This window comes from Panthera tigris, chromosome B3, assembly GCF_018350195.1.
Source record: "Panthera tigris isolate Pti1 chromosome B3, P.tigris_Pti1_mat1.1, whole genome shotgun sequence".
In the NCBI taxonomy this organism is placed as follows: Eukaryota; Metazoa; Chordata; class Mammalia; order Carnivora; family Felidae; genus Panthera; species Panthera tigris.
The window spans coordinates 92,972,467-92,999,259 of NC_056665.1; the positions used below are offsets into that span (position 1 = coordinate 92,972,467).

General features: G+C 35.2%; 1 protein-coding gene across 1 annotated transcript in view; it reads left to right on the plus strand.

The window, feature by feature from the left end:
* The window catches only part of TOGARAM1 (TOG array regulator of axonemal microtubules 1), an 83,530-nt gene that overhangs the window by 3,736 nt on the left and 53,001 nt on the right, over positions 1 to 26,793 (plus strand). Inside the window, exons 4-8 of the mRNA XM_042989618.1 lie at positions 14,189 to 14,345; positions 16,172 to 16,306; positions 20,681 to 20,974; positions 22,705 to 22,967; positions 25,141 to 25,373. Coding sequence (XP_042845552.1) covers positions 14,189 to 14,345; positions 16,172 to 16,306; positions 20,681 to 20,974; positions 22,705 to 22,967; positions 25,141 to 25,373 — 1,082 coding nt within the window. The remainder of the gene's footprint in view (positions 1 to 14,188; positions 14,346 to 16,171; positions 16,307 to 20,680; positions 20,975 to 22,704; positions 22,968 to 25,140; positions 25,374 to 26,793) is intronic.

Sequence of the window (26,793 nt, forward strand, 5' to 3'; positions counted from 1 at the left end):
TGGGCAATTTCAAATTTCTTAAGTGCTAAAGGAGAAATATAAAGAGTCCGTAGGAATACTGAAAATAGAAAAAAGAATTCCACTAGAAAAGTTCCGAGAATTCCTCCAAGAAGTTCCAAGAAGTCTTCCAAGTTGTGACATCTGAACTGATTTTTCCTCCAGTTTTTATTTTGAAAATTCCAAATCTACAGATAACTTAAAAGAACTGTACAATGAATACCCATCTACTTCATCTATATCTGTCAGTTGTCATCTTTTCATATATGCTTCATATTTGCTGAATCATTTGAAAGCAAGTGCAGATATCTTGATACTTCATTTCTCAATATTTCTACATTTATTTTCTAAGTATGGCATTTTCCTTTATCATATTATTATCACACCTCAAAAAATCAATAGTAATTCAGTAATATCTAATATATAGTCTGTGTTTAAATTTCTCCAATTAACCCGTAAAAAATGTTTTATAGTATTTGTTTTACTTTTATCACCTAGGTTTCAATCACGGTTCACTTGGTTAATATACCTCTTATCTAGAACAATATGTCTACCTGTTTGTTTATTTTTTCTTGACATTGACTTATTTGAAGAGTCTGAAGTAGTCATTTTGTAGAATTTCCTACATTCCTTAATTTGTCTGATTGTTTCTTTATGAATACATTCAAGATAAACAATTTTAGCAAAAATGTTACATGGGAGATATTGTAAAGTTCACATTATATCACATGAGGATACATATAATATCATGTCGTCTCACTACTGGTGAGCTAAATTTTACCACTTGGTTAATGTAGTGATAACCAGATCACTGTCTTGTAAGGTTTATTTTCTTCTTTATAATTAGCACATGATCTGTAAAGTGATACTTTGAGACTGTATAAATAACCTAAAAACCTTTCAGCCACTGTTCTTAGCATCTAATAGTGATCCAAACCTATATCATTTATTACATCAAGGTCTACAAAGAAAGAGTAATTTTTTAAAAATTCTTACATTTCTTCTGTATTTGTTATGTGGCATTCTTTTTTATTCTCTGTGTTAAGTACATCAGTATTCCTTTTGATGCTAAAATTGGCTCTAAGTTGACCAGTGGCTGATTCTTATGTCCTTTGACGTGACTCCTTAGTCATTGAACACATTCTTAATCATACAAGATTCCCAGGCTTACTTTGTACCTTTCTTGTGTCGGACCTGGAATCAACCATTTTTTCAAACTGCTTTTTTAGTTAAGAGCAGAATTTAAAAACCAAAGTCTAGGTATAAATGTATTCATCGCTATTGTTTACTATTGTGGATTGGTCACTTCAGTGGACAGAACCAGGCAGTACCTTTGTGTGTGTGTGTGTGTGTGTGTGTGAATCATATTGATAACCTCCAGTTCAAATCCAGCACTACAGCGTTTTTCCTTATCTTCCTTTAGTCCATATCTTCCTTCTCCCACAGTAAAACCCTGGTTCCCAGTGTCAGTCATATTTATTCATATACTGTATTCTATGATGTACAAAATATAATTACTACACCAATAACATGACAACTAACTACCTACTAAAGTTCAAGATTTCTACACTTGATCTTAGCCAAAAGGCCGAGAAGCGATAAAAGTTCAAGATTTCTTTGCAGTTCTTTTTCTGCTTAGAATTATCCCACAGAGTTTTGTTTTCAAACTTTTCTTAAATTGTTTTCTGAGTTATTATGATTTAAACGGTGTGATAAAAGATGAGTACAAGTTTGCTTAAGTGTGGACGGGTTCTGGTGAATTCCAGATGGGAGGAATATATGTTGAGACACTGAGTTATGAAGGACTTAGCAAATGAATAAGAAATGGTGAGTTTCTGTACTGCTGAAACTGTTTGGTGGGAGGTAGCAGAAGATACTAGAAATGCAATCAGAAGCAAAAATACAGAGATCATTATTACAAATAAGGAGTTTGTATTTTTGCAGTAGAACTCAAATGGATGGAGGTAAACTAAATATTCTTTCCTTCCTTCTAGCTCCAAATTATTTTTAACAATGATTTTCAGATTTACATAATCTAGTTATATGGTTGTTCTTGTGTACTGTAAACATTACCTGGCAACGAATGGGTTTCTTTAAGCATTGATCTTAATCCTGCTTGTTCTGTGTCAAAACTAAAATGTTAGTGTATCAAGAAGATTCTGGGGGCATCTGGGTGGCTTAGTTGGTTGAGCATCTGACTTCCACTCAGGTCATGATCTTGTGGTTCATGAGGTCAACCCCACATCAGGCTTGCTGCTGTCAGCCTGTCAGAGCAGATCCCACTTCGGATCCCCCCCTCTCTGTCTCTCCTCCACTTGCCCTCCCCCAAAATAAATAAATATTTTTTAAAAAAGAAGATGATTCTGGTGCTGGCCAAAGTACCAAGAATCTGAAAATAAGTGCATTTTTTAAATTCCAGTGTAGATATATATTGCTTTTAAAAGATGGAACTTGGGGCACCTGGGTGGCTCAGTTGCTTGAACATCCAACTCTTGATTTCAGCTCAGGTCATGATCTCGTGGTTCATGGTATTGTGCCCCACATGGGGCTCTGTGCGGACAAGCATGGAGCCTGCTTGGGATTCTGTCTCTCCCTCTCTTTGCCCCTCCCCTGCGTGCTCACATGTTCTCTCTCTCTCTCTCTCTCTCTCTCTCTCTCTCTCTCTCTCTCTCTCTTTCACTCTAGCTCTCACTCTCACCCTCCCCTGCACACCTGCAGGCACATTCTCTCTCTAGAAAGAAAGACAGAGAGAGAGAGAGAGAAAGAAAGAAAGAAAGAAAGATAGATAGATGAAAGAACATATCCCAGAAATTAAGTTATACTTTCTTGCTCATAAATGGTTTGTAGAAGAACTACATTGGAATTTATCTTGAGGACAGGGATTAAATAGTTAAATATTTTTAGGTGAGCAGTTTTTGAAGTATGTATGTATTTTAATTAATAAACATTATTTTTTAGAGCAGCTTTAGGTTCATAGCAAATTGAAGAGAAAGTACAGAGATTTCTGTTGTCTCCTCTGCCCTCACACATGCACAGTCTCCTGCACAAGCACCACAGTGGTATGTTTATTGCAGTTGATGTAAATTGACATATTATCACCAAAAGTCTGTAGTTTTACATTAGGATTTGCTCTTGCTGTTGTATATTCTGTGGGCTTGGACAAATCTATGTCTAGTATCTACCATTATAGTATCATTGAGTATAGTTTCACTGCCCTGAAAATCCTCTGTGCTCTGCCTCTTCATCACTCCTTCCCTCCCTTCCAGCAACCACTGATTACTGTTTCCATAGTTTTGCCTTTTCTAGAATGTCATGGCCCCTGATCTGTTAGGTGTTGGCTCTTGCCCAAGTTCTGCTTTAACATTTCCAGTCTGCTGTTAATTGATTGTTTCTGTCTTGTCCACATATAGCGTTGGTTAATTACATTAAACAGCAAAGCTTCCAGAAAAACTCGTGAATGTTTATGTACTTCTGTAGCTCATTTTAAAAGTAGACTCATTTGCTTAGATGATTTTTGTAATGTAGTGTTAGAAAATACGTTTACAAGAGGGAAGCAGGGCTACATTGGAAACTCTTGAATGTCAGACCAAAGAGTTTAGCTTGTGAGCGTGCACAAGTTGGGGAGAAGCAGGGAAAGAGAGGAGAGAGAATCCTGAGCAGTCTACACACTATCAGCGCAGAGCCTACACAGGACTCACAAATTGTGAGATCATGACCTGAACCGAAATCAAGAGTTGGATGCTCAACCAACTGTGTTACCTAGGCGCCCCTCCTTTCTTTTTTTTTAAGCAATGCTTTAGGAAAATTCATCACAACAACAGAAATGTGTAGGTTGTACTTTTTGTTTCTTTTCTTTCTTTCTTTCTTTCTTTCTTTCTTTCTTTCTTTCTTTCTTTCTAGAGCTAGAGACTACAGACTTAGGAGATTAATTAGACTTATGAATTAGACTGCTTGTGTGAGGTGTTGAGATCTGTAAGGATTAGCAGGGTATCAGGATTAGACTAGAAAGAAAATAATGGATGTAAGAGATGTTTCAAAACATTTAGTGACCAAGTGTTAGAGTAGAGGGGGAGAGAGAGAGAGAGAGAGAGAGAGAAAGAACTAAGATTTACATGAGGTGACCAATGCATAAAATCCATGAATACATATAAGAAGGCCCCAAACAAGGAAATTAATTAGGTAGAAAATGAATTTTAGGTGGAACAAGATAGAATATTCTAGTTGAGTTTGAAAAATACTATCCAGAGACAAAGAAAGAACCAGGGATGTAAATCTTGGAGGTCATATACTGAGAAGTATTTGCTGAGACTGAGAGTGGGTAGACTTTCCAGTGAAGGGTATATAGAGCAAGAGCAGCATGCTTAGGACTCAGTCTTGGCATACAGCCCCAATTAGGGAAGAGATATATGAGACAGAACCAAATAAGGCAAAGAAAGAGGTGCCTAACAGTTGGAAGAGAACCAAGGAAAAACAAAGTTTTAGAAGTGAAGCAGAAAGTTTGAGAAAATACATCTGTACCACTAAATGCAGGAGAGATTAAGGAGAAGGAAGACTGAAACATGACTTGTTCTTACATATTCAGCCTGCTACTTGTAAAATAATTTTTAATAACTTTATCTTCCTGAATTTCCTCTTAATAATTTTCTGATTATAAAAAAGTTAATGTGTACTTATAGAAAATTTGGAAAATATAAAAAAGCACAAAGAAGTAAATTAGATTTTTCTAGTAGTAATCACTTCTGAGAGAGGTATGCACTGAATGTTCTGTTGCCTGATTCTTTTTTCAGGCATGAAAATGAACGTCCCCCTTTTAGTTATTCACTTACTTTACCATGAACATTTTTTTCTTTAATATCGAATAATCTGTAGAAGGATCTTTAGTGACTATTTAATATTAGATCATATAATATCATGGTCTAACTGCTCTCTTACTTTTTGAATACTTAAACTTTTAAATTTTGTTATTGTTTCCACCATTTAGTTGATTATTTTTGTGCCCTAACAAATCAAATCACTGACAACCATGTTCCTGTGGTATTTTAACTTTGCATCTCTTTTTATGTTTCTTATGAGTGTTTTAATGGGTTAATGGGGTCAGTGATCAGGCCTCACTAGCTGACTACCATATTAGCTATATTTTTCCTAACAGATTTCTATACAGTGTGGTAAGAGACATAGTAGTCAGTAAACTAGAATGAAAAATAAAGAGCATACTTGCTTCATGTGTATGCAGTTACTAGCTCTGTAGCTTTTTCAGGGTGGAAGATTTGATTATAGGAAGGTCATTGGGACATGGAAAAGAGTGGTTTTAGAAGAATGTCATAGAGACTGAATTTAAAAGTTTATGAAGTGAGTTGATAAGGAATACAGGCAGTAAGCATTTCTTCAACATCTTTTTGATCATCCACTATGTGTGAAGCCAAATGCAAGCTTATAATCTACTCTTTAAAGCACCGCCTAGCATTTTTTTCTATCATTGTTTAGCACATGTGAGCCATGTTCTCTTTCTCAATGATGGTAAGCACTGGGGTGATAGGGACTGTTTCTTTTGGTTTTTGTTTTTGCAATAGTACTAACCATAGTGCTGTGTCCGCAATTAGTATCAATAAATATCTGTTAAGTGAGAGACATTTAAGGGTTTGGCAGTGAAAGAAAAGACCATGCAGGATATAGCAGGGCGAGTTATTACTGTGTTTTATTTTAAAATAGGAAACGCTTGACTTGAGAGAGGCAGAAAAAGGAGCCAATTATGAATTCAACATACCTACTCTGTGCCTTGTACTGTGGTAGATGTTAGATATGAAAAATACTTATGATTTGGTCCCTGTAAACATATTTGAGAAAGAGAGGCAAGGAATTAATGGGTCCTAAATAAGGACTGAATGAGTCAAGAACACAGGTTTATATAGGGAGCTTAGCTGTGGAACAGAGGAGGAAGTCTTTTCCTCTGGAAATGAAAGAAAAAAGGAGGGTGACGAAGGATACAGAAAAATTTTGAGATAGCAACAAGGGTGCATTTTGGTTTTAGTCAAAAGAAAGGAAGATGTGATTCTAGAACAGTGCTTATTAAACTTTAATATGCATATGGATTGACTCAGGATCTTGTTAAAATACAGAATCTGATTCAGTTTGTCTGGGATGGGATCTGAGACTACATGTCTAATAAGCTCCTAGGTGTTGCTGATGCTCTGGTTTGTGAACCACATTTTGAGAGCAGCTCTAATAATTAAGCTTCCATATTCTGGTAAACTAAGAGGTAAGCTGAAAATGGAAAATTATGGGTCCGGGATCTGAAGAATATGGGAAAGGTTTAGAATACTTGATATGACAAATTTGAAGGTAAAAATTATTAACCTGCAGTAATGTATTTGTTGTGAATTCATTCTAATGAGGCTTTTCTTGGATGTTCAGTTGTTTCTAATAAGTAGTTTTTGATTTTCTTTTTAAAATATGATTGGAGTATCTGAAGGAGAAAAACTCTTAGTTTAAGCATGTCAAAACCATGAACAATCCTGAAAGCATATCTGATGTCAGTATAGATGTTAGTTTCCAAGAAGTACTCACTGATTTTCTTTTTTCTTTTTAAATTTTTTAAAAATAATCTTTGTGTCCACCCTTGGGTCTGAACTCATGACCCCAAAATTGAGAGTCACATGCTCTACCTACTGAGCCACCCCAGAGCCCCTGATTTTTTTTTCTTTTAGATTTTATTGAAGGTTTAAAGAATTTGAAAAACTTTTAGTTTTAATGCTTGTCAAAATCCTGAACAGCACTGAAGCATATCTATTGTCAGTGTGGATGATCTATTTAAAAACTTAAAAATAATTTTAAAATAAATTTTAAAAAATAAACCTTAAAAACATATTAAATAAGGTAATGTATGTTTATATGTTTTTTTCACCTTAAAAAAAAGCTGTAACAGTGCCCTTGATAAATGGACAGTATGTATCCATTGCCTTGTGTACATTTTTTTTTACAGTTTATTTATTTATTTTTGAGAGAGAGAGGGAGAGCACAGGAGGGGCAGAGAGAGAGGATCTCAGGCAGGCTCCACACTATCAGCGTGGAGCTCAATGTGGGGCTTGAACTCAAAAACCGTGAGATCATGACCTGAGCCAAAACCAAGAGTCTGATGCTTAACTGACGAACCCACCCAGGCACCCCTTCTTGTGTACATATTTTTATCTCTCTGTAATTTTTTTACCTAGAGCCTTGTCAGCTGTATGTATTAAATACAACCTTACACAAAGAAACCAGCTGTGTTTCCTCATAGATGCAGAAAAAAAAAAAGGCATATAACCAAGAATTATCTTTCATTCTCTCTAAGAGTACACATTTCATATCCTTTTATGGTGATTTAAGTAGCAATAATAAACATGTATTTAATGTCATCCAAAGGTATTTATAGATCTTTTAATCTGTTTATTTGATGGTTATTCTATAATGTATAAGAGAAAAGGGTAAATTAAAAACATATTTAATGATCAGTGATTTGAATTTTTATCTTAATTAGAAATTCTAAAGATTTTTCATTAATTCAATTTTATATTAGTCTAAAATAACATTAAGGGTTTGAAAACTACAACACAAGGCAATATATTAATCATTGTAGGATTTATGGCATTATAGGAGTTGATCCCTTTTAATAAAGATATTATGTATTATAAAATTTAATTGAACTCATGATTTTACAATTTTATATTTTGAAAAGTGAAGCCAGTGGAGGACATTTGAGAAATTTAAGTTAGTTAGGCTTTTCCTGAGAAGATAGGTTCAAGTTTGCACAAACAATTATATCATATTAATATTATTTTACATGGTGATAAAATCTGGGCAAAGACAAATAACTGTCTTTAAGTGACTTTTATTTGTCCAAGGATTTTATATGAACTTTTCCTGTATAATTAATTTTATACCAGATATTAAAACTTTAAAGTTTAAGAACATTTTTTTTCTTGGTTAACCAAGGACATTAATTAAACTCACAGCTAGTCTTTGTTTTTCCTTGAATGTACATCTTGTGGCAAGACCATTGTTTTCCTTACACAGTACATTCAAACCATAAAAAGTAAAGAAATCTCAGAAGTCTCTGGGTTTTTTTCATTTAATGTGAAATAAGCACTCACCCTTTTAATAATGATTTTAGTATGCTAACTGAAATAAGATCTTGTTTCAGTTTATTTTATTCTGATAGATTAATACAGTCTATACATAGACATGATATACCAATCTGTTTGCTCGAAAAATATTTTGTATTCATAAAATGGAAAAATTTTACCCTCCAAGAACTTAGAGAATGTAATTATGATAAAGCAGCAAAAAACCCCAAAAACACTTCATCATCATTAGATTCATCATTGCTGAGTATGTTGGTTTTAAATATATTACCACAAATTCTTTGAGATTCTTTCCTTGAAGAGTTACAATCCAGTTCCCTTCTACTTGCATGTGTCTGACTTAATGACTTACTTTTAACAAATAAAGTAGAGATCATGGTGTGTGACTTCAGAAACTAGGTCATAAAAAGGCACTGCAGCTTCCATCTTGGTTGTGTTTTCCTCGAATCTCTTGCTTTGGAGGAAGCCAGCTGCCGTATCATGAGCAGTCCTCTGGAGAGACCCAGATGGCAAGGAACTGAAGCTTCCTGCTAGTAGCCATGGAGTGAAGTTCAGTGATCCTCCAGTCTCAGTTAGGGCTTCAGTTGACAACAGCCTAGCCGATATCTTGATTGCAGCCTCAAGAGATTAGAACCATCCAGTTAAGCCACTTGTAAATTTGTGATCCACAGAAAGAAAGATAATGAATGTTCATTGTTTTAAGGTACTATACTTTGGGATAATGCATTATATGGCCAAAGATAACTAATAGACTAAGAATTGTGATTTGCAGGAATTTGGAGAGATATTATATTTCTAATGTCCGTATCTTGTAAAATAAAGTCATTGAGTTTTCTTAGTTTTTAAAAAAGCTAAACTTACTTGAAGTTTAGAAAACTATTAAATATTGTTTTGTTTGGCTTTTGGAAACCATCATTTTTCTGAGTGTCTAATTTATAATTAAGTTTCTTTACTGTCCTTTCTTTTGCTTCAGAATTCCAAATTAATATTAACTTGCAGTTACTCAGTTATTTAGAGATACTGAAGAAAGCTGACCATTGAACGTTAAGATCTTGTTTCCTTTCATCTTTGGTATAGGAATTTGATTTTTTTGTAGATATTGACAGGTATTCGCCCCATTATAAGTAAACATGAAGAAACCTTAAGCTTTGGATGGGGAAAGAAAGCTCTGGCTATTAGAGTAATGGAGCTTATATCAGCACATTTAAAAACAAACATAAACAGAACACACCAATAAGGAAATGAGATTGCAGATTCCCAGTTAGCTGCCATCTGCCCAGGATACTGTCATCTGGCAGAAATCACATAATAGGTCATAAAATCAAAACCCATTTCCTCCACTGCTGCCATCTGTGTGGAAACTATTGTCCATGTGTTCAGTTATAGTCAGAACCAGAAAGAGGCTTTATGAGCAGGAGCTATGTCACTCAATCAGTTATATGAAGAAAGGTTAACTGAGGACTCAAGGGCCCAAGTCTCAGAAAAGGTGCACTTTCAGGCCATGTGTTTGATTCCCACGTTAGGACCCAGAAAGTCAGCACATCAGCAAGATCTCCAGAAATAAACATCAAGGAGTCAGAAATAGTTGGTTTGTTATTTTGCAATGTAATTTGTTTTCTTATATGTAAAAGAGTCCTCTAATTGGCTAAATAAAGGAAAAATGAGAAATAGTCTTGTCTGCATATTTTGTGGGAAAACTGATAGCTGACAGTTACAAAAAGTTCAGTTTGGGTATTCTCTAAGGATATTAAAGAAACCACTTTGGTTGTTTTAAAAAGATATTTTAGCTGTATAACATATGTGACAGTATTTCTAAGGTCTGCCAGTCTCCTTCAGTCGGTACTGCTACCTTAAGCCAGGTATGCCCCATTTCCCTGGTTGAAATGTCTTCCTTATCACTTGAAACAAAGTCTTTTGGAAGCAACCCAAATGTCCCATTATAGGAGAATGGCATATCTAGTCAGTGGACCATTATATAGCCTTTAAAAATGAACAAGGATATGTGCACAACAATGTTCACTACAAGATAGTAATAGTGAAAAGCTGTGACAAAGAAAAGGTCCATCCATAGGGAACTATGAGTCCAACAACAATGTAAAATGCTGGGCATCCATTAAAAAGAATAAACAAGTATGTATGGATTAGCATGGAAGGATGTCTGCAATATTGAGTACTTACTGTGTGTCAGAGTATTATGTGGTCCATTTTGTTTCTTAAAAATAGCTTGTTGAAGTATGTTTATATGTACAAAAAGACCTGTTAACAGAGTTTATCAGAATTCTTTTTTTTTTATTTTTTTTAATGTTTATTTTTGACAGAGAGAGAGAGAGAGAGAGAGGCAGAGCATGAGGGGGGAGGGGCAGAGAGAGAGGGAGACACAGAATCTGAAGCAGGCTCCAGGCTCTGAGCTGTCGGCACAGAGCCCAACCCAGGGCTTGAACTCACGGACTGTGAGATCATGACCTGATCCGAAGTCGGACGCTAAACCAACTGAGCCACCCAGGCGCCCCTATCAGTAGAATTCTAATGAAAGAGGTACCAAAGAATTGGACTTTATATCTTATTTACTTCTATATTTTTTGCATTTTTTTTACAATAAGCAGTTTACTACTTTTGTAATTAAAGTTTATAGCATTTATAAGAAGTCTTAAAGACACGAGAAATACTTTTATGGTAATGTTAATTGCAAAATTGGTATATAAAACTTCATATATATTAATACAACCATGTTTTCTTCAAGTGTGCGCAGAAAGTGACTTGAGGTGCGCCTGGGTGGCTCAGTCAGTTGAGTGTCTGACTCTTGATTTCAGCTCAGGTCATGATCTCATGATTAGTGAGTTTGAGCCCTGTTTGGAGTCTCTCTTTCTCTCTCTCTCTGTCTCTCTGTCCCTCCCCCACTTGCATGCACTCTCTGTCTCTCTCTCTGTCTCTCAAAATCAATAAACATTAAAAAACAAGTCATTTGAAAAAAACACAAAGATGTTTCAGCAGGAGACTATAGGTAACTGGAATAAACTTTTTTAATGGTTACCATTAATGAGCAAGGTTGGAGTCCAGGTAAAAACCAGAAAGAAATGGTAGAAGATGAAAGGGTCCAGAAATTTTTATGTATGTATGCATGTATATATGTATGTAATCTGTATACACTATGGGGCTCCAAGTGACAACCCAAGATTAAGAGTTGCATGCTCTACAGACTGAGGCAGCCAGGCACACCTCCAAAAAAATTTTTTAAAAGATCCTTTTATTAAAAAATTATACAAGGAATTGGGGCACCTGGATGGCTCAGTCAGTAGAGCATGCAACTCTTGATCTTGGGGTTATGAGCTCAAGCCCCACATTGGGGAGTAGAGTTTACTTGAAAACACACACACACACACACACACACACACACACACGGAATCAAATGAAAAGTTAACAGTAGCAAGATTAAAATAATAAGACTCTAAATCTCAAATTGTTGTTAACATCAAGTGTGAAGCTTACATTTTATAATACTTTGATTTTCTGTAACTCTAAGGAATTAAGGAATTAAATGAATTACATTTCAGATATTAACTTCAAAGACTGAAAACAGTCCATGTTTCTAAGAGTCCTAAGGTACTCTCAACAGACTGCTTCGCATTTTATAAAATTAATTTTCAACTCTTTAAAAATATATCTGTGGGGCGCCTGGGTGGCTCAGTCGGTTAAGCGTCCGACTTCGGCTCAGGTCATGATCTCGCGGTCCGTGAGTTCGAGCCCCGCGTCGGGCTCTGTGCTGACAGCTCAGAGCCTGGAGCCTGTTTCAGATTCTGTGTCTCCCTCTCTCTGACCCTCCCCTGTTCATGCTCTGTCTCTCCCTGTCTCAAAAATAAATAAAACGTTAAAAAAAAAATTAAAAAAATATATATATATCTGTACTTTTTCTCTTTCACCCTAACTTCCTTTTCTCTTTAAAATTATTTTTAAGTTTGTTTATTTCTTTTTGAGAGAGAGAGCAAGTGGGGGAGGGGCAGAGAGGGAGAGAGAGACTCTCAAGCAGGCACCGCACTGTCAGCACAGAGTCCAGCGCAGGGCTGGAATCCACAAACTATGAGATCATGACCTGAGCAGAAACCAAGAGTCGGATGCCTAACCAACTGAGCCACCCAGGTGTCCTACTTCCTTTTTTCTTTAATTCATTATTTAGTCCCATGAAAGTTTATCCGTGAAAATCATCTGTCAACTTTTAAGAGAGACCCAAAAGGGTTTCATTGGTGTGTCCTATAGTCTGCCTTCAGATATGTGCATATTTTTTCCATAGCAAAACTTATTAATCTCTGACTGACTTCTGCATTCTTAAATTCCACAGTCACACACATTCTCCATCACTACCACCACCCCCAGTATCCCCATTCCCATCCTCACCACCACCACTAGTTGTTGTATGTATCTGGCATATACAGTAATGTTCTGTTCTCTAAGCAGAAATTAATCACAGAGTAAATCTAATATGTATTCCATACTGTAGGATTATTTCTGGATTTCTCACTATTTTAATGGACTTAGTATGTTCTTTTAATCAATCTAATCAGGAGTTGACCACAGTTTGTTTCATTTTTATTACACTTAATACAAACTACTATATAATCAGTCATAGAAATTGTAATATACTTTGAGAAAGTAAAATCGGGTCTTTTTCATTTGGGGCATTGTTTATTTTTCACTGATATTTTCTTGGTTAATTTTTGAAAGTGTTAACTGGTTTTTCACAAATTTGATGAGGAAGAACATGTTATCTGAGGATCTGGTAGTTCATAGTTAAGTAACTAAGAAGTTTTCAAATAGACATCTTTAATTTTATTGTTTCTCATTATTGTTTGATACTTGGCAAAGTTTGCAAAGAAGCATATTGAGAAGGCTGATAGTTTACCACATGTCTAGATTTGATTGTGTCTGTAAGCTCCAAATAAATATATAGATAGTACAATTTTTGTTCACTTTTTTTTTAAAGTTTATTTATTTATTTAATGTAATCTCTACATGAAATGTGGGGCTCAAACTCACAACCCCAAGATCAAGAGTTGCATGATCTCTGACTGAGTCAGCCAGGCATATTCACTCAATTTTTTTAATGCTGTAGCCACATTGAACGTGAAATGATCTAGAACAATTGAGCTCATTCATTATTGGTAAAGAAGTCTTGAACAGTTGAATAATGTTCTCATTTAGTTCTTTAGCTATGATTAGTTCTTTTACTTCAGAATTCTATTCTGGCTTTTGTACCTTAAGGATCAAAAGAGACATGTCAAAAAAAAATTGGAAACTATGAAGTACTAGGCTTGTATAAAGTATCACGTACTCAGTTTTAATTAAAAGTTCCCTCCTGAGGGAACCATGATATAGGTTACCATGTGTATATTTTTATTTGATATTACTATCAGTATTCTATAGTAAGTAAGACTAGTAGAGTGGGGTGCTTGCTGGTTCAGTGACCTTCAGTTACCATTTACTATTTAATGCTCAAGAATATCATAGTGTGATAGTCTACACTGCTGAATGAGAAATGTGCTTTGCTCTACTCAACTTGTTTTTTAGATGTGTGTCCCTTTACATTCTTTCCTTCCTAGCTGCCAGATGTGTACTTAAGGAAGTAAGGTACAGGGGAGTCTGAGTGGCTCAGTCGGTTAAGGTCTGATTCTTGGTTTCAGTTCAGGTCATAATCTCATCGTTTGTGTGTTCAAGACCCACATTGGGCTGTGTGCTGACAGCGTGGAGCCTGCTTGGGATTCTCTGTCTCCCTCTTTCCCTGTCCCTTCCTCACTCATGCTGTCTTTCAGAAATAAATAAATAAACATTTAAAACAAATGTACAGGAAAGAGATGGGATAAAGTAATAAGGAGGCAAAATTAGCATTTCTGTCATGGAATGAAAAATACTGTTGGTGTACCTACCATACCATATGTGGATGTTTATTTGTTTCATTGTATATTTGATAAATTTAATATTTTTCTTTTAGTCTGAATTTCATAATTGGGTCTAAGTTATTCTTTCATATTTATTACCAAGTAGATGTAACACAAATTTGTTAATTTATTATCCTCTTCTCATAGTTTTCAGCATACGATTTCATCCCATCTCCAAAATTAAAGCCCTCTCAAGGAATGCCAGTCAATGATGATTTATGTTTTAGCAGAAAAAGAGTGTCAAGAAACTTATTTCAGAATAGTCGGGATTATAACCCAGATTCTCTTCCTGTGTGTGCTGCTGGTAAGTAAAATGTTCAGGTAATAGACACGTTGAAACTAAGTTAAAGGTTTCTCTAAACTTAATAATTCATTCAAGAGCTCAAAGAATTTATAATCTAGTAGACAATTCAGATTCAATAAATATTTGTTATAGATCTGATAAGAATGGACACTTTGACATAATTGTATATATATGTATACTGCATATATACATATATATATACATATATATGTATATATATATGCAGTAAAATTCCATAATATTTTTACACAAAAATGATTGTTATAATGATTGTGTAGTTTAATGTTTATTTAATAGAGAAAAAGAAATGCAAGAATATATCCAGTTATGCTCATACCATTACTTGGATTTTTATAAGGCTCATGCTTTCTGTACCATTGAGAGCTCTTATCTAGTCACACAGATTTAAAATAACTAGAAAATAAGACAACATATAACCTGATGCTAGACTGAGTGATATGAATTGTAAGTACTATTTAGGGATTTAAGAAAGGAAAATGTGATAGGTGTTGAAGTGGTTTAGGAAAGCTCCAGGAAAAGTTGGACTTGATCCTTCATCTGGTAGATGAAGGATAAAGGGGCTTAAAATATAGGGAGATAATTTTAAAAATCCCATACATAGAACTGTAAGGGATCCATTGCTCAGGGATAACCTTATCTAGCCAAGGTAGAGGGAAAGAGGTCTTAGAAATAAGCTTGGAAACCATGTGAATGCTGTGTTAGATGTTAAGAAAGAAAGTAGAATTCTGCAGTACAACTTTTTGTGCAATGTGTACTACAAATACTGGGAAGCAGAAAAGCTAGCACAAGAAACAACAGGTGTTGGCGGGGACAGGGAGAAAGGGGAACCCTCTTACACTGTTGGTGGGGATGCAAACTGGTGCAGCCACCCTGGAAAACAGTATGGAGGTTCCTCAAAAAGTAAAAAATAGAACTACCCTATGATCCAGCAATTGCACTATGAGGTATTTACCCAAAGAATACAAAAACACTGATTTGAAGGGATACGTGCACCCCAATGTTTATAGCAGCATTATCAACAGTAGCCAAATAATGGAAAAAGCCCAAATGTCCATCAACTGATGAATGGATAAAGAAGATACGGTATATACACACAATGAAATATTACTCAACCATCAAAAAGAATGAAATTTTGCCATTTGCAATGACATGGATGGAGCTGGAATGTATTATGCTAAGCAAATTGAGTCAGTCAGAGAAAGACAAATACCATTATTATTTTACTCATATGTAAAATTTAAGAAACAAAACAGAGGAACATGGGGGAAAACATAAGAGAGGCAAATCAGGAAACAGAATCTTAACTATAGAGAACAAATTGAAGGTTACCAGTGGGGAGGGGGGTGGAGAGATGTGAATTAAGGAGGGCATTTGTTGGTATGAGCTCTGGCTATTGTATGTACGTGATGAATCACTACATTCTACTCCTGAAACTAATAGTACACTGCATGTTAACTAACTGGAATTTAAATAAAAACTTGAGGGAAAAAAAAAAGGAAAGTCAGGTCTGGGGAAATGTTCCATAGCGAGAGGAGGGAACATGTAGGAAGAAACTGTTTTTGTGTGTATTTTTCAATATACCTTTCTTTGTACTTTTCCAGTCTCTCTTCTGTTCTTTAACCCCTGATACCAATCAGATATACCAACAGCAAAAACTTTCCCTTTCTTCCTGCCTGGCTTACTGTACATTTACCCCTGTATTTATTCCCACACAAATGAAATCAGTATTTCTGAAATTAGATGTATTCATGAAGTAAAGTTAACGTTTACTTTTATGTTTTTCTCTTCCTTCCTTCCTTCCAAAGGCAGTACTGGGACTCATCAGACAAATGTTTCTGGGAAATGTGGACAACTTGGATTTTCACAGATATGTGGGAAAACTGGCAGCGTGGACTCTGACTTACAGTACCTGGGGACAACTAATAGTCATCAAGATAAAGGTTTAAATTCCAACTTAATTTGGATGTAAATGATTTATAAATATTAAGGGAGGTTTCCAAATCTAGTTTATATATTATTTTGTGTAATTATATTCACTACAGGAAAGAAAAACATGTTATATTTTTAATAAAAATCTTAATAACATTTTCATAGTTGTAACCCTAAAATGTTAGTTTTAATAATCTTCGTACATATATATGACTGATGAAAATTAGAGAGTTTAGAAATTCATGGTGGAGATGAGCATTTTAATACCAAGTAATTAAAAATGTTTTTCATTAAGAAGTACTGTGTTAGCAGAAGACCATTATTTTCCATAGCAGTTTTAACTTTGACATACCCTTTTAGGTATCCTGTATTTTTTTTTTTTTTTGAGGTTAGGAAATGCTTAACAATAAAATTTATTTTTTTTTCCAATATATGAAATTTATTGTCAAATTGGTTTCCTTTTTTTTTTTTTTTTTTTTTAATTTTTTTTTCAACGTTTTTTATTTATTTTTGGGACAGAGAGAGACAGAGCATGAACGGGGGAGGGTCAGAGAGAGAGGGAGACACAGAATCGGAAACAGGCTCCAGGCTCCGAGCCATCAGCCCAGAGCCTGACGCGGGGCTCGAACTCACGGACCGCGAGATCGTCGCGGGGCTCGAACTCACGGACCGCGAGATCGTGACCTGGCTGAAGTCGGACGCTTAACCGACTGCGCCACCCAGGCGCCCCTGTCAAATTGGTTTCCATACAACACCCAGTGCTCATCCCAAAAGGTGCCCTCCTCAATAAGGTATCCTGTATTTTTAAGGATAGAAGGAAGAAAACCATTTCTTCCACAGATAGAAGGAAGAAAACCATATAAATATGTCAACAGATGCAGTTAAAATTCAACATCAGTTGGTATGATTACCAAGTTATAACAAACTACAAATAACTTTTTTAACCTGATTATGTCTGCTAATGCCTATAGCAACTATATTTAGTAGTGAAATATTAGAATAAGACAAAAATGCTCACTGTTACCATTGCTATTGAACATTGAATTACTAATCCCTGTAGTATTTATTGAGAAGCAGGCACTGTTCTAGAATCTAAAGATCAAAATCTAGTAGAAGAGGAAATAATAAAGGAATGATAAGAATAGTAGTGACTGCTATGAAGAAAAATAAGGCAGGGTAAGAAGACAGAATGTGATAGGGAAAGTTTCTGTGAAGTAAAAATGTTCAGCAGAAAACTGAATGCAGTGAAGGAGGGACTTACGTGGATATCTGGAGAAAGAGCATTCCAGGAAGAGAGAACAATCAAAGTATAAATGCTCTGGAGGCGCCTGAGTGACTCAGTTGGTTGAGTGGCCCATTCTTGGTTTTGGCTCAGGCTATGATCTCTTGGTTTTTGAGTTTAAGCCCTGTGTTGGGCTCTGTGCTGACATCGCAGAGCCTGCTTGAGATTCTTCTCTCGCCCTCTCTCTCTGCTCTTCCCCTGCTCACGCTCTCTCTCTCTTTCTCTCTTAAAATAAATAAGTAAATTTAAAAAAAAAGTACAAGTGCTCTGAAGCAGGCTTATTGGAGAAATATCCAGGTCAATGAAATGAGTGAGGGGGAGAATAATTTTAGGCAATAACATGGGGCCTTATTGGACATAGTAAGAATTTGGGATTTTATTCTGAATGGGGTAGGAAATCACAGTAGGTTTTTGAGGGAAAAAAAGGGGGCATGATTTGACAATCTTTAAAAGGATCAGAGCTACTATGTAGAGAATAGGTTTGGTAGCAATAGGGGTAAGGTACAAAGCAAACCAGTTGGGATATGGAAGTTGTAAAGGTGAGAGATGATATGGTTTGTATTAGAAAGGAAGCAATGAAAGTGATGAGAAGTAGTTGGATTCTGATATACAAGGTGGCTGTGAAGTTTGGAAACATGGGTAATTTTATTTTATAATGTATGCTAATGTAATATGAATAAGCCATTTATTCTGTATTCACCAAAGTTTTCAGAATCAGTAATCACCATGTGTTGTTAATGTAGAGCCAAAAAGAATTACTAATGGATTAGATGTGAAGTTTGTGAGAAGAGAGGAGTCAAGGATGAGTCCAGTGTTGTTGGTCTAAACAACTTAAAGAATAGAGCTGCCATTTACCTAGAAGCAGAAGATTAGGAAAAGAATAGATTTGACTGATAAATCAAGAGCTTTGTTTTGAACATGTTAAGTTTGGGACATCTGTCTCTTAAAGAAGATGTTGAGTGACATTTTGATATTAAGTCTGGAAGCAAAGGAAAATCCATGCTAAAAACTTGGGAGTCATTGTACTTCCCGTGTAGGGAGAGTGTGGCTCAAAATTAAAAGTATAAAATTTGTAAAAAATAGAATAAAATAAAATTTGTAGAGGAATAAAGAAAAATTGTCATTACTCTCCGATAAAATGTGGTACAATGTGGTAATTAAGAACACTGGGAAGCCACAGTGCCTGGGTCTGTATCCCAGCTTTATGATTTCCTAGTGTGTGATGTTTAGCAATTTACTTATCCCTCTTTACATTTTTTCTTTTAATCTATAAGATTAGTACCTACCCCCACAGGGTGTTATGAAGATTAAATTAGTTAATACACATGAAAAGTTTAGAATACCACTTGACATAGTAAAGTGCTCAATAAGCATTAGTTCTCATTGTTGCCATCTTTATCATTATTAATATTAATAGTTTATATAGAAAATCTAAAAGGATATACAGAAAACTCTTAAAATATTAGGCAGTTTAGCAAGGTTGCCAGATATAAACCAGAATATAAAGATCAATAAAGTTCTTAGATACAAGCAACTTTCAGAAAATATAATTTTTAAGAAAGAAATTAACAGTATGAACAAAATCTATGTGTGTATAGAAGTCTAACAAAAGATTTATATACCTTTTATTATGAAAGCTAAAATACATTTCTGAAACACATAAAAGAAGACCTAAATAAATTAAGGCTATCCCACATTTTTATTTTTATTTTATTTTATTTTTTTTAATTTTTAATTTTTTTATTTTTTATTTTTAACGTTTATTTATTTTTGAGACAGAGGGAGACAGAGCATGAATGGGGGAGGGTCAGAGAGAGGGAGACACAGAATCTGAAACAGGCTCCAGGCTCTGAGCGGTCAGCACAGAGCAGGACGCGGGGCTTGAACTCACTGACCGTGAGATCATGACCTGAGCTGAAGTCGGCCGCTTAACTGACTGAGTCACCCAGGCGCCCCTATCCCACATTTTTAAATAGGGAGGCTGAATATCAGGAAAATGGCAGTTATTCTTAGATTGATCTGTAAATTCAGTGTCATTCCAATCAAAAATCCGACCAGGGTTCTTACATAGAACCTGACAGGCTGATTCTGAAATAAATATGAAAGAATGGAGGGTCAAGAATGGCCAAGATAATTCTAAGGAAGATAAAAAATGAGACATCCATTCTATTGGATAGCACTATGATAAATAAAACATTGTAATACTAGTGCAGGGATAGGCAAAATAGACTAATTGAACCAATAAGAAGCACGTAAGTGTGTATGTGTATACATACATATATACATATAGATATACACACACACACACACACACACGTAGGAGCTTTATAGATGAAAGGAAAAGAAAGGACAGTTTATTTATTTTAACATGAAATTTATTGTTAAATTGATTTCTATACAACACCCAGTGCTCATCCCAACAGGTGTCATTCTCAATACCCATCACCCACTTTCTCCTCCCTCCCACCCCCCATCAATCCTCAGTTTATTCTCAGTTTTTAAGAGTCTCTTAGGGTTTGGCTCCCTCCCTCTCTTTTTTTTTTTTCCTTCCCCTCCCTCATGGTCTTCTGTTGAGTTTCTCAAGATCCACATAAGAGTGAAAACATATGGTATCTGTCTTTCTCTGTGTGACTTATTTCACTTAGCATAACACTCTCCAGTTCCATCCACGTTGCTACAAAAGGCCATATTTCATTCAAGAAAGGACAGTTTAAAACATGGCACTAGGGGAGCCTGGGTGGCTCAGTCAGCTAAACGGCCGACTTTGGCTCAGGTGATGATCTCACAGTTCCTGGGTTCAAGCCCCACATCGGGCTCTCTGCTGTCAGCGCAGAGCCTGCTTTGGATCCTTGGTCTCCCTCTCTCTCTGCCCCTCCCCACTCTTTCTCTTGTTCTCTTTCAAAAATAAACATGAAGACCTGGCACTGGGAAAATTGTACTATCTATATAGAAGAAAGTTAAATTAGATCTTTACCTCACACTGCACAAAAAAGTAAATAAAATAAATGCCAGATGGGATAAAAACTTGAATGTGAAAAGCAAAAAACTTCAAAATCTTAGATGTGTATACATAAATAATATATTTTCTTTTGTTTTATTACAGCGTATGCTAGCCTAAATTTTGCCTCTAAGACACAACAGACATTTGGTACCCAAACAGAACGTACTTCGTCATACTCTGGTCTAAATCCAAGTCCAGGAGGCTTCATCCTTCCATCCTATCCTGTCTCATCACCTCGAACTAGTCCAAAGCACACATCTCTTACTGTATCTCCAAAGAAGTCTCAGGATAATTGCATTAATTTCTCTAATTCCTGGCCTCTTAAAAGCTTTGAGGGACTACCAAAGCCAAGTCCACAGAAAAAGCTTGTCAGCCAAAAATCGTCTGACCCTCCAGGTATAAATGACAGTAAAAATTAATACTTTGTTCAAATTTTCATGTGTTTTTGAATTATTACTTTGGAGTTAGGGTTGTTTAATCTTTAAAAGCTGGTAAACTGCATTTATGTTAAATAGTTCAAACCTGTAATATAAAATTGAATTGAGGGGTGCCTGGGTGGCTCAGTCGGTTAAGTGTCTGCCTTCGGCTATGTCATGATCTCACAGTTCATGAGTTTGAGCCCGGCATCGGGCTCTGTGCTGACAGCTCGAAGCCTGGAGCCTGCTTGGGATTCTGTATCCCCCTCTCTCTGCCCTTCCCCTGCTCACACTCTCTGTCTCTCTCTCTCAAAAATAAATAAACATTAAAAAAAATTTTTTTAATTGAATTGAGGGGCATCTGGGTGGCTCATTTGGTTAAGCATCCAACTCTTGATTTCGGCTCAGGTCATGATCTCGTAGTTTGTGGGCTCAAGCCCTGTGTCAGGCTGTGCGGCTGACATTGTGGAGCCTACTTGGGATTCTCTCTCTCCCTCTTTGCCCCTCCCCCTTGCATGCATGTGTGTTCTCTCTCCCTCTTCTCCCTCTGTCTCAAGATAAATAAACATTAAAAAAAATAAAATTCAATTGACATTGTCATTTCTTAGTTTTCTACTTCAGAATCCTTTTTCAAAACTATGCAACTAATAATGCTTTGTAATGAGCATGAACAGCCTAAGAGCCCAGTAACAAATTTTCACTTTAGAAATAAGAAATGCCATTCATATAATTACTATAATTATTGTTTAGTATCCATTTATTCTACATTTTTTGAATGCTTAGTATATGTTAAAATTATTTTAAGTTTTCTAGTATTTGTTATAAATTAAAATATCCTTAACAATAGCCCTCTCCAAAATAATGAAATTGGCATATAAATTTATTCAAGACAGATCCAATTTCATAATAAGTCTAGTAAAGGCGACCCCTATATCCCACATACTTTCTTATTCCCAATCTCTGCAGTAAGATGTTCCAGTTCATAACTGATTGCGGTGCCTGGCTGACTCAGTAGAGCATGTGACTCTTGATCTTGGAGTTGTAAGTTCAAGCCCCGCGTTGGGTGTAGAGATTACTCAAAAACAAAATCTTACAAACAAACAACAAAAAAAGATGTTCTACCTTTAAACTACCCCACAACACTGGTGTTCTAGTTTATAACATGACCAAGGGCAATTTATCGCATGGTCAGTCAATTTTATCACTTATTCTTAGCACTGAACCTTCATTTTCTGCATTAATTTCTTTCTATGTTTGTCTTTCCTCTAAGATCAAATATTTGTATTGAAAGCTGAAAAATTATTCAGTTTGTTCTCCTAATGCCTGGCATTAATGTTTTGCGTATAGTACTCATTCAAATGTTGTGTATGTAATTAAATGAAGATCGGAAATAGCCCCTGTGGCTTATTTAGGGACATACAGACTTTTCCGTACAAATATCAGTTATGATTATGTTTATGAAGACAGAAATTTTACTTGGTGTATATAGTATTTTTATCTAATATGAAAGAAATTCTGGTGACTCAGTTTTGTTATATTTGTTAGGGGACCCTGATACTTTGACCTCATTTTAAATAGTAATCTTCACTCCTAATAAAAAAAGTGTATTTTTTAACTTAAAAACATTGTATTCTAAACACTTGTGATTATAACTTCAACTTCTCTGAAATTTAAAAAAAAAAAAAGTAAAATCTATTTCTTTTCATGCAGGAGAAAATTCTCAAGAAAAACTATCTCCAGTTCAACTTACCCCTGCCTTGGTGAGATCACCATCTTCCCGCCGAGGCCTAAATGGGACCAAACCTGTCCCTCCCATACCAAGGGGAATCAGCCTTTTGCCTGATAAAGCTGACTTAAGCACAGTGGGACCCAAAAAGAAAGAACCTGATGATATTTGGAAGAGTGAAAAAGACAGTCTTACAATCGATCTTTCAGAATTGGATATCAGAGATAAAGATTTGGATCAAGAAGAGGTTAGAGCCAAATATCACTTTTAATAGTTTTAAAATGCTTGTAATTTTCTATAATACAATAGCTGTCATTTAAGGAAAAATCATACTTTTTAATTCTGTAACATGTTTTCTTTTTTATAAAAATATTTCATGATCCTTATAGAAAATGTAAAAACTGTAGTGAAATATTAGAAAATTCATCACACCAAATCCCACTACCCAGAATGATTTGCCATTAACATTCTAATGTGTTTCCTCTATTTATTCTGTGCATATTTTATTTCTTTTTAAATTAAAAGTATGAGTAATATAGCAATATACCCATGCACTAACCCCTCCCAAATGAAAAATTTGCATATTTGTTTCCTATTTTTTAAATAAATGAAACATAACATAGTTCCCTCCCCAATCCAGTTCCTCTCCTTCCTTCACCACAGTCAACTACTATCACCATTAATTTGTATTTTATGTATTTTTGTACTCTTAATATACTAATACTTTGGTATTTATGATATAATCATAATTGATTTTGGGTTATTCCTAGTCTTTTTGTTGTTGTGAACAATGGTGCATTGAACATTCCTGAGTATGTCTGTTATGCATATGTACAAGTTTATTATTATGAAACTGAAATCATATACTCATCTCTGAGTATATACTATATTTTTATACTATAAAAATCTATTGCCAAGGGGCGCCTGGGTGGCGCAGTCGGTTAAGCGTCAGACTTCAGCCAGGTCACTATCTCGCGGTCCGTGAGTTCGAGCCCCGCGTCAGGCTCTGGGCTGATGGCTCGGAGCCTGGAGCCTGCTTCAGATTCTGTGTCTCCCTCTCTCTCTGACCCTCCCCTGTTCATGCTCTGTCTCTCTCTGTCCCAAAAATAAATAAAAAACGTTGAAAAAAAAAATCTATTGCCAATATGACAACTCTGTACATACTAATTATGTCAGAGAAGGAATGTTGTTGCTATATTGTTGATTCAGAACACTATTTCCATAGATACTTCCTTTTTATCCTATCAGTCTGCCTGATGTCAGATTTTAAAAAGTGTTTACATTAAATATATAAACTGTAACATTCAATGATGATATTTTGTGGTCTTATTTTTGCCAATTTTTAAGATATAAGCATCATTACTGATAATTTGCTCAATAAAATAAAGTTAATATTAACACATCCTCACCTTAAAAGCATTTCTTTAATATTAAGCATGCATACCAAAATTGGTTCTTAATGAATTAATTAGTTATTCTAACTTCTAACTGCTTGTAAAATCTCCCCCCCCCCCCTCCACAAGTTGTATTTCACTGGTACTAGGAAGAGAATTCATTTAAAGGGAAGAAAGTTACAGAAGAGGCATTTTCCTACATAATTCATAAGTTTCATTTGACACTATATATTTTTGCATTGTTTTTGTGAAAGCTTAAAAATTGCCCTTTTTCTTTTAGTGAATAATTGAAAGGGTTATTTCTTTTACATAATTATTGATAAATATTGGAGATAGTACTGTTTTTAAATATTTAGCCTTCCGAGGATTTACTAGGGAAGTGGCCGTATAGTTGCATCAACCATTATAATCGTTGCAATCAAAATGTAAGTAAAACATAGTTTATGTATGTTTTTGTGTTCCTTAATTCATTCAAGGTTCTATTTCCAAATGTAATATATTAGTTTGTAATGGCAGTTTCTAGTCTACATTTCTAGAAATACTTGGCTTCAGAAGTCACATACAATGATCTGTTATTCTCTGAACCCTAACATTGGCAAGCTGGATGTAAACTTCAAATTTTAGAAAAATGATCACTTTTCACAGAATTTTGAAATGGCTACATTCACACATTAATGACTTAAGATTAGCTAACCCTCTATGACTTCAACTCTGATGTCTACCATCTGATTCAATGATTCCTTTACTGATTAACTTATATTAGTCATTGTGCTCAGTGATGCAAATATCATGGTAAATAATAAATAGCTTGAGATCCTTCCTCTTAAGGAGTTTACAGTCTTGTTAATAGATTGGTCGTGATAAAATATGTATTTTTACTCTGTACAGATATGTTAATATCCATCTTGTTAGTACCAGACTGGAGAGTGGCTAGCTAGGTATAGTGAATAAAATTTAAATACTAAGGATAACTTTTACTCATATAAATGTGTTGTAAAGTTAATTGTTTCTATTTTTTTTTCTCAGATGCAGAGCTCTCTTAGGTCCCTTCGTAATAGTGCAGCTAAGAAAAGAGCAAAACTGAGTGGCAGTACTCCTGATCTTGAAAGCCCTGATTCTGCAATTAAGCTTGACTTGACTGTGGACTCACCATCTCGATCTTCCTCTCCAAACATCAGCTCTTATAGTGAAAGTGGAGTTTACAGCCAAGAATCACTGACTTCTTCTTTGTCTACAACTCCTCAGGGGAAGAGAATAATGTATTTAATTTTTTTGACATGTTAAATGAATGCTAATGTTTAATTTGTAGTCTGATCCCTAATATCATATTTGAAAAAAAAGCTTTAAAACTATTTATTTTCTAGTTTGTAAAATGTTGAAGTCCATTTAAAAGAAAGGTTTACAGGTATTACCTTGCTTGGCGTTGGTTTGGGATGGGTGGAGAGAGACAACACAGCCACAGCTGTAACCTAGGGCACCTATATTAATATAAGCCCTTATTCCCCAAGCCCTACTTGTTCCCCTGCCTATCTAACATTTATCCTAATATTCCTTGTTCTTTAACTCCTTTCTGAATCATTGACACTTTTGCAGCGGACCTATAGCTGATGTTACTGCTTTCATTCAAAACTCAGCACCAATTTCCTCTAATTTGTAGGTAAACTCCACCCAGCTGTTACCCCACTCTTGTATTTTGTTATTCCATTATCTTGTGGAAGCTCAGGAGGCCATGCCATAGCTTTTGCAGCCTCCTCAGGCGTCTTCTGGTAGCGGCTGTGGAATTAGAGTCCTAGCTGCCCCACACTGACAGAGAATTATTTTCTAGTACAGCCATTCAGCAAACTTTTTCACATTACCTCAGTAACCCCTAAGTCTTAATTAAATGATAAACCCACCTTGATTTCTGGGGATTTCTGTGACTTTATTCTAGGATTTTGGGGAATCTCTTCCCTCTTTATTTTAGACAAGAACCTAAGAGTAGAATTGCTAGGTCATAGGGTAGATGTACATTTAACTTTTTAAATAACTGCTAAACAGTTTTCCAAGATGCTTGTACAGTTTTACACTCCCACTAGCAAAGTCTGAGGTGTTTCACATCCTTGTTTATATCTGTTGTTGTCATTCTTTTTACCTTTACTTTTCTTTGATTTTATCCTGAACCATGTTTATACACAGCTATCAGCCATGATTATTTAAAATTAAATTTAAATTATTTTCACTTACATGAACTGGAGTCTCTTAACAATGTATGTAACTAGAGACTGCATAATCAAAGGAGAGATGGTGTTCTATTAACTTTAATGGAAAAGGGTGTTTCATTTCAGCAGTCCATAGAATTAAACCAAATTTTTGTGTCCTGCTGTGAGAAGTTTATCTTATCCCATGATTTCATTCTCTACAGTTTTAACTTAAGTGGCATTTTATTTTGCAGTTGTAAATTTTTTTTTTACTGGAAATTATTTTGTTGTAATTACCTAGATAGAATAATGCAGTGTGTTTACAAAATTAATTTGTAATTACCTAGATAGAATAATGCAGTATATTTACAAAATTAATTATCTCACCAGCTACATGGGCTGGTGAGATAACTGTGGTTACATTTAGTTACCAGATGTTTGAAATAGGTATTTATCTTTTAGATCTAAAGTCCTTCCCTTATCTTCTAGGAATGTGAAATTT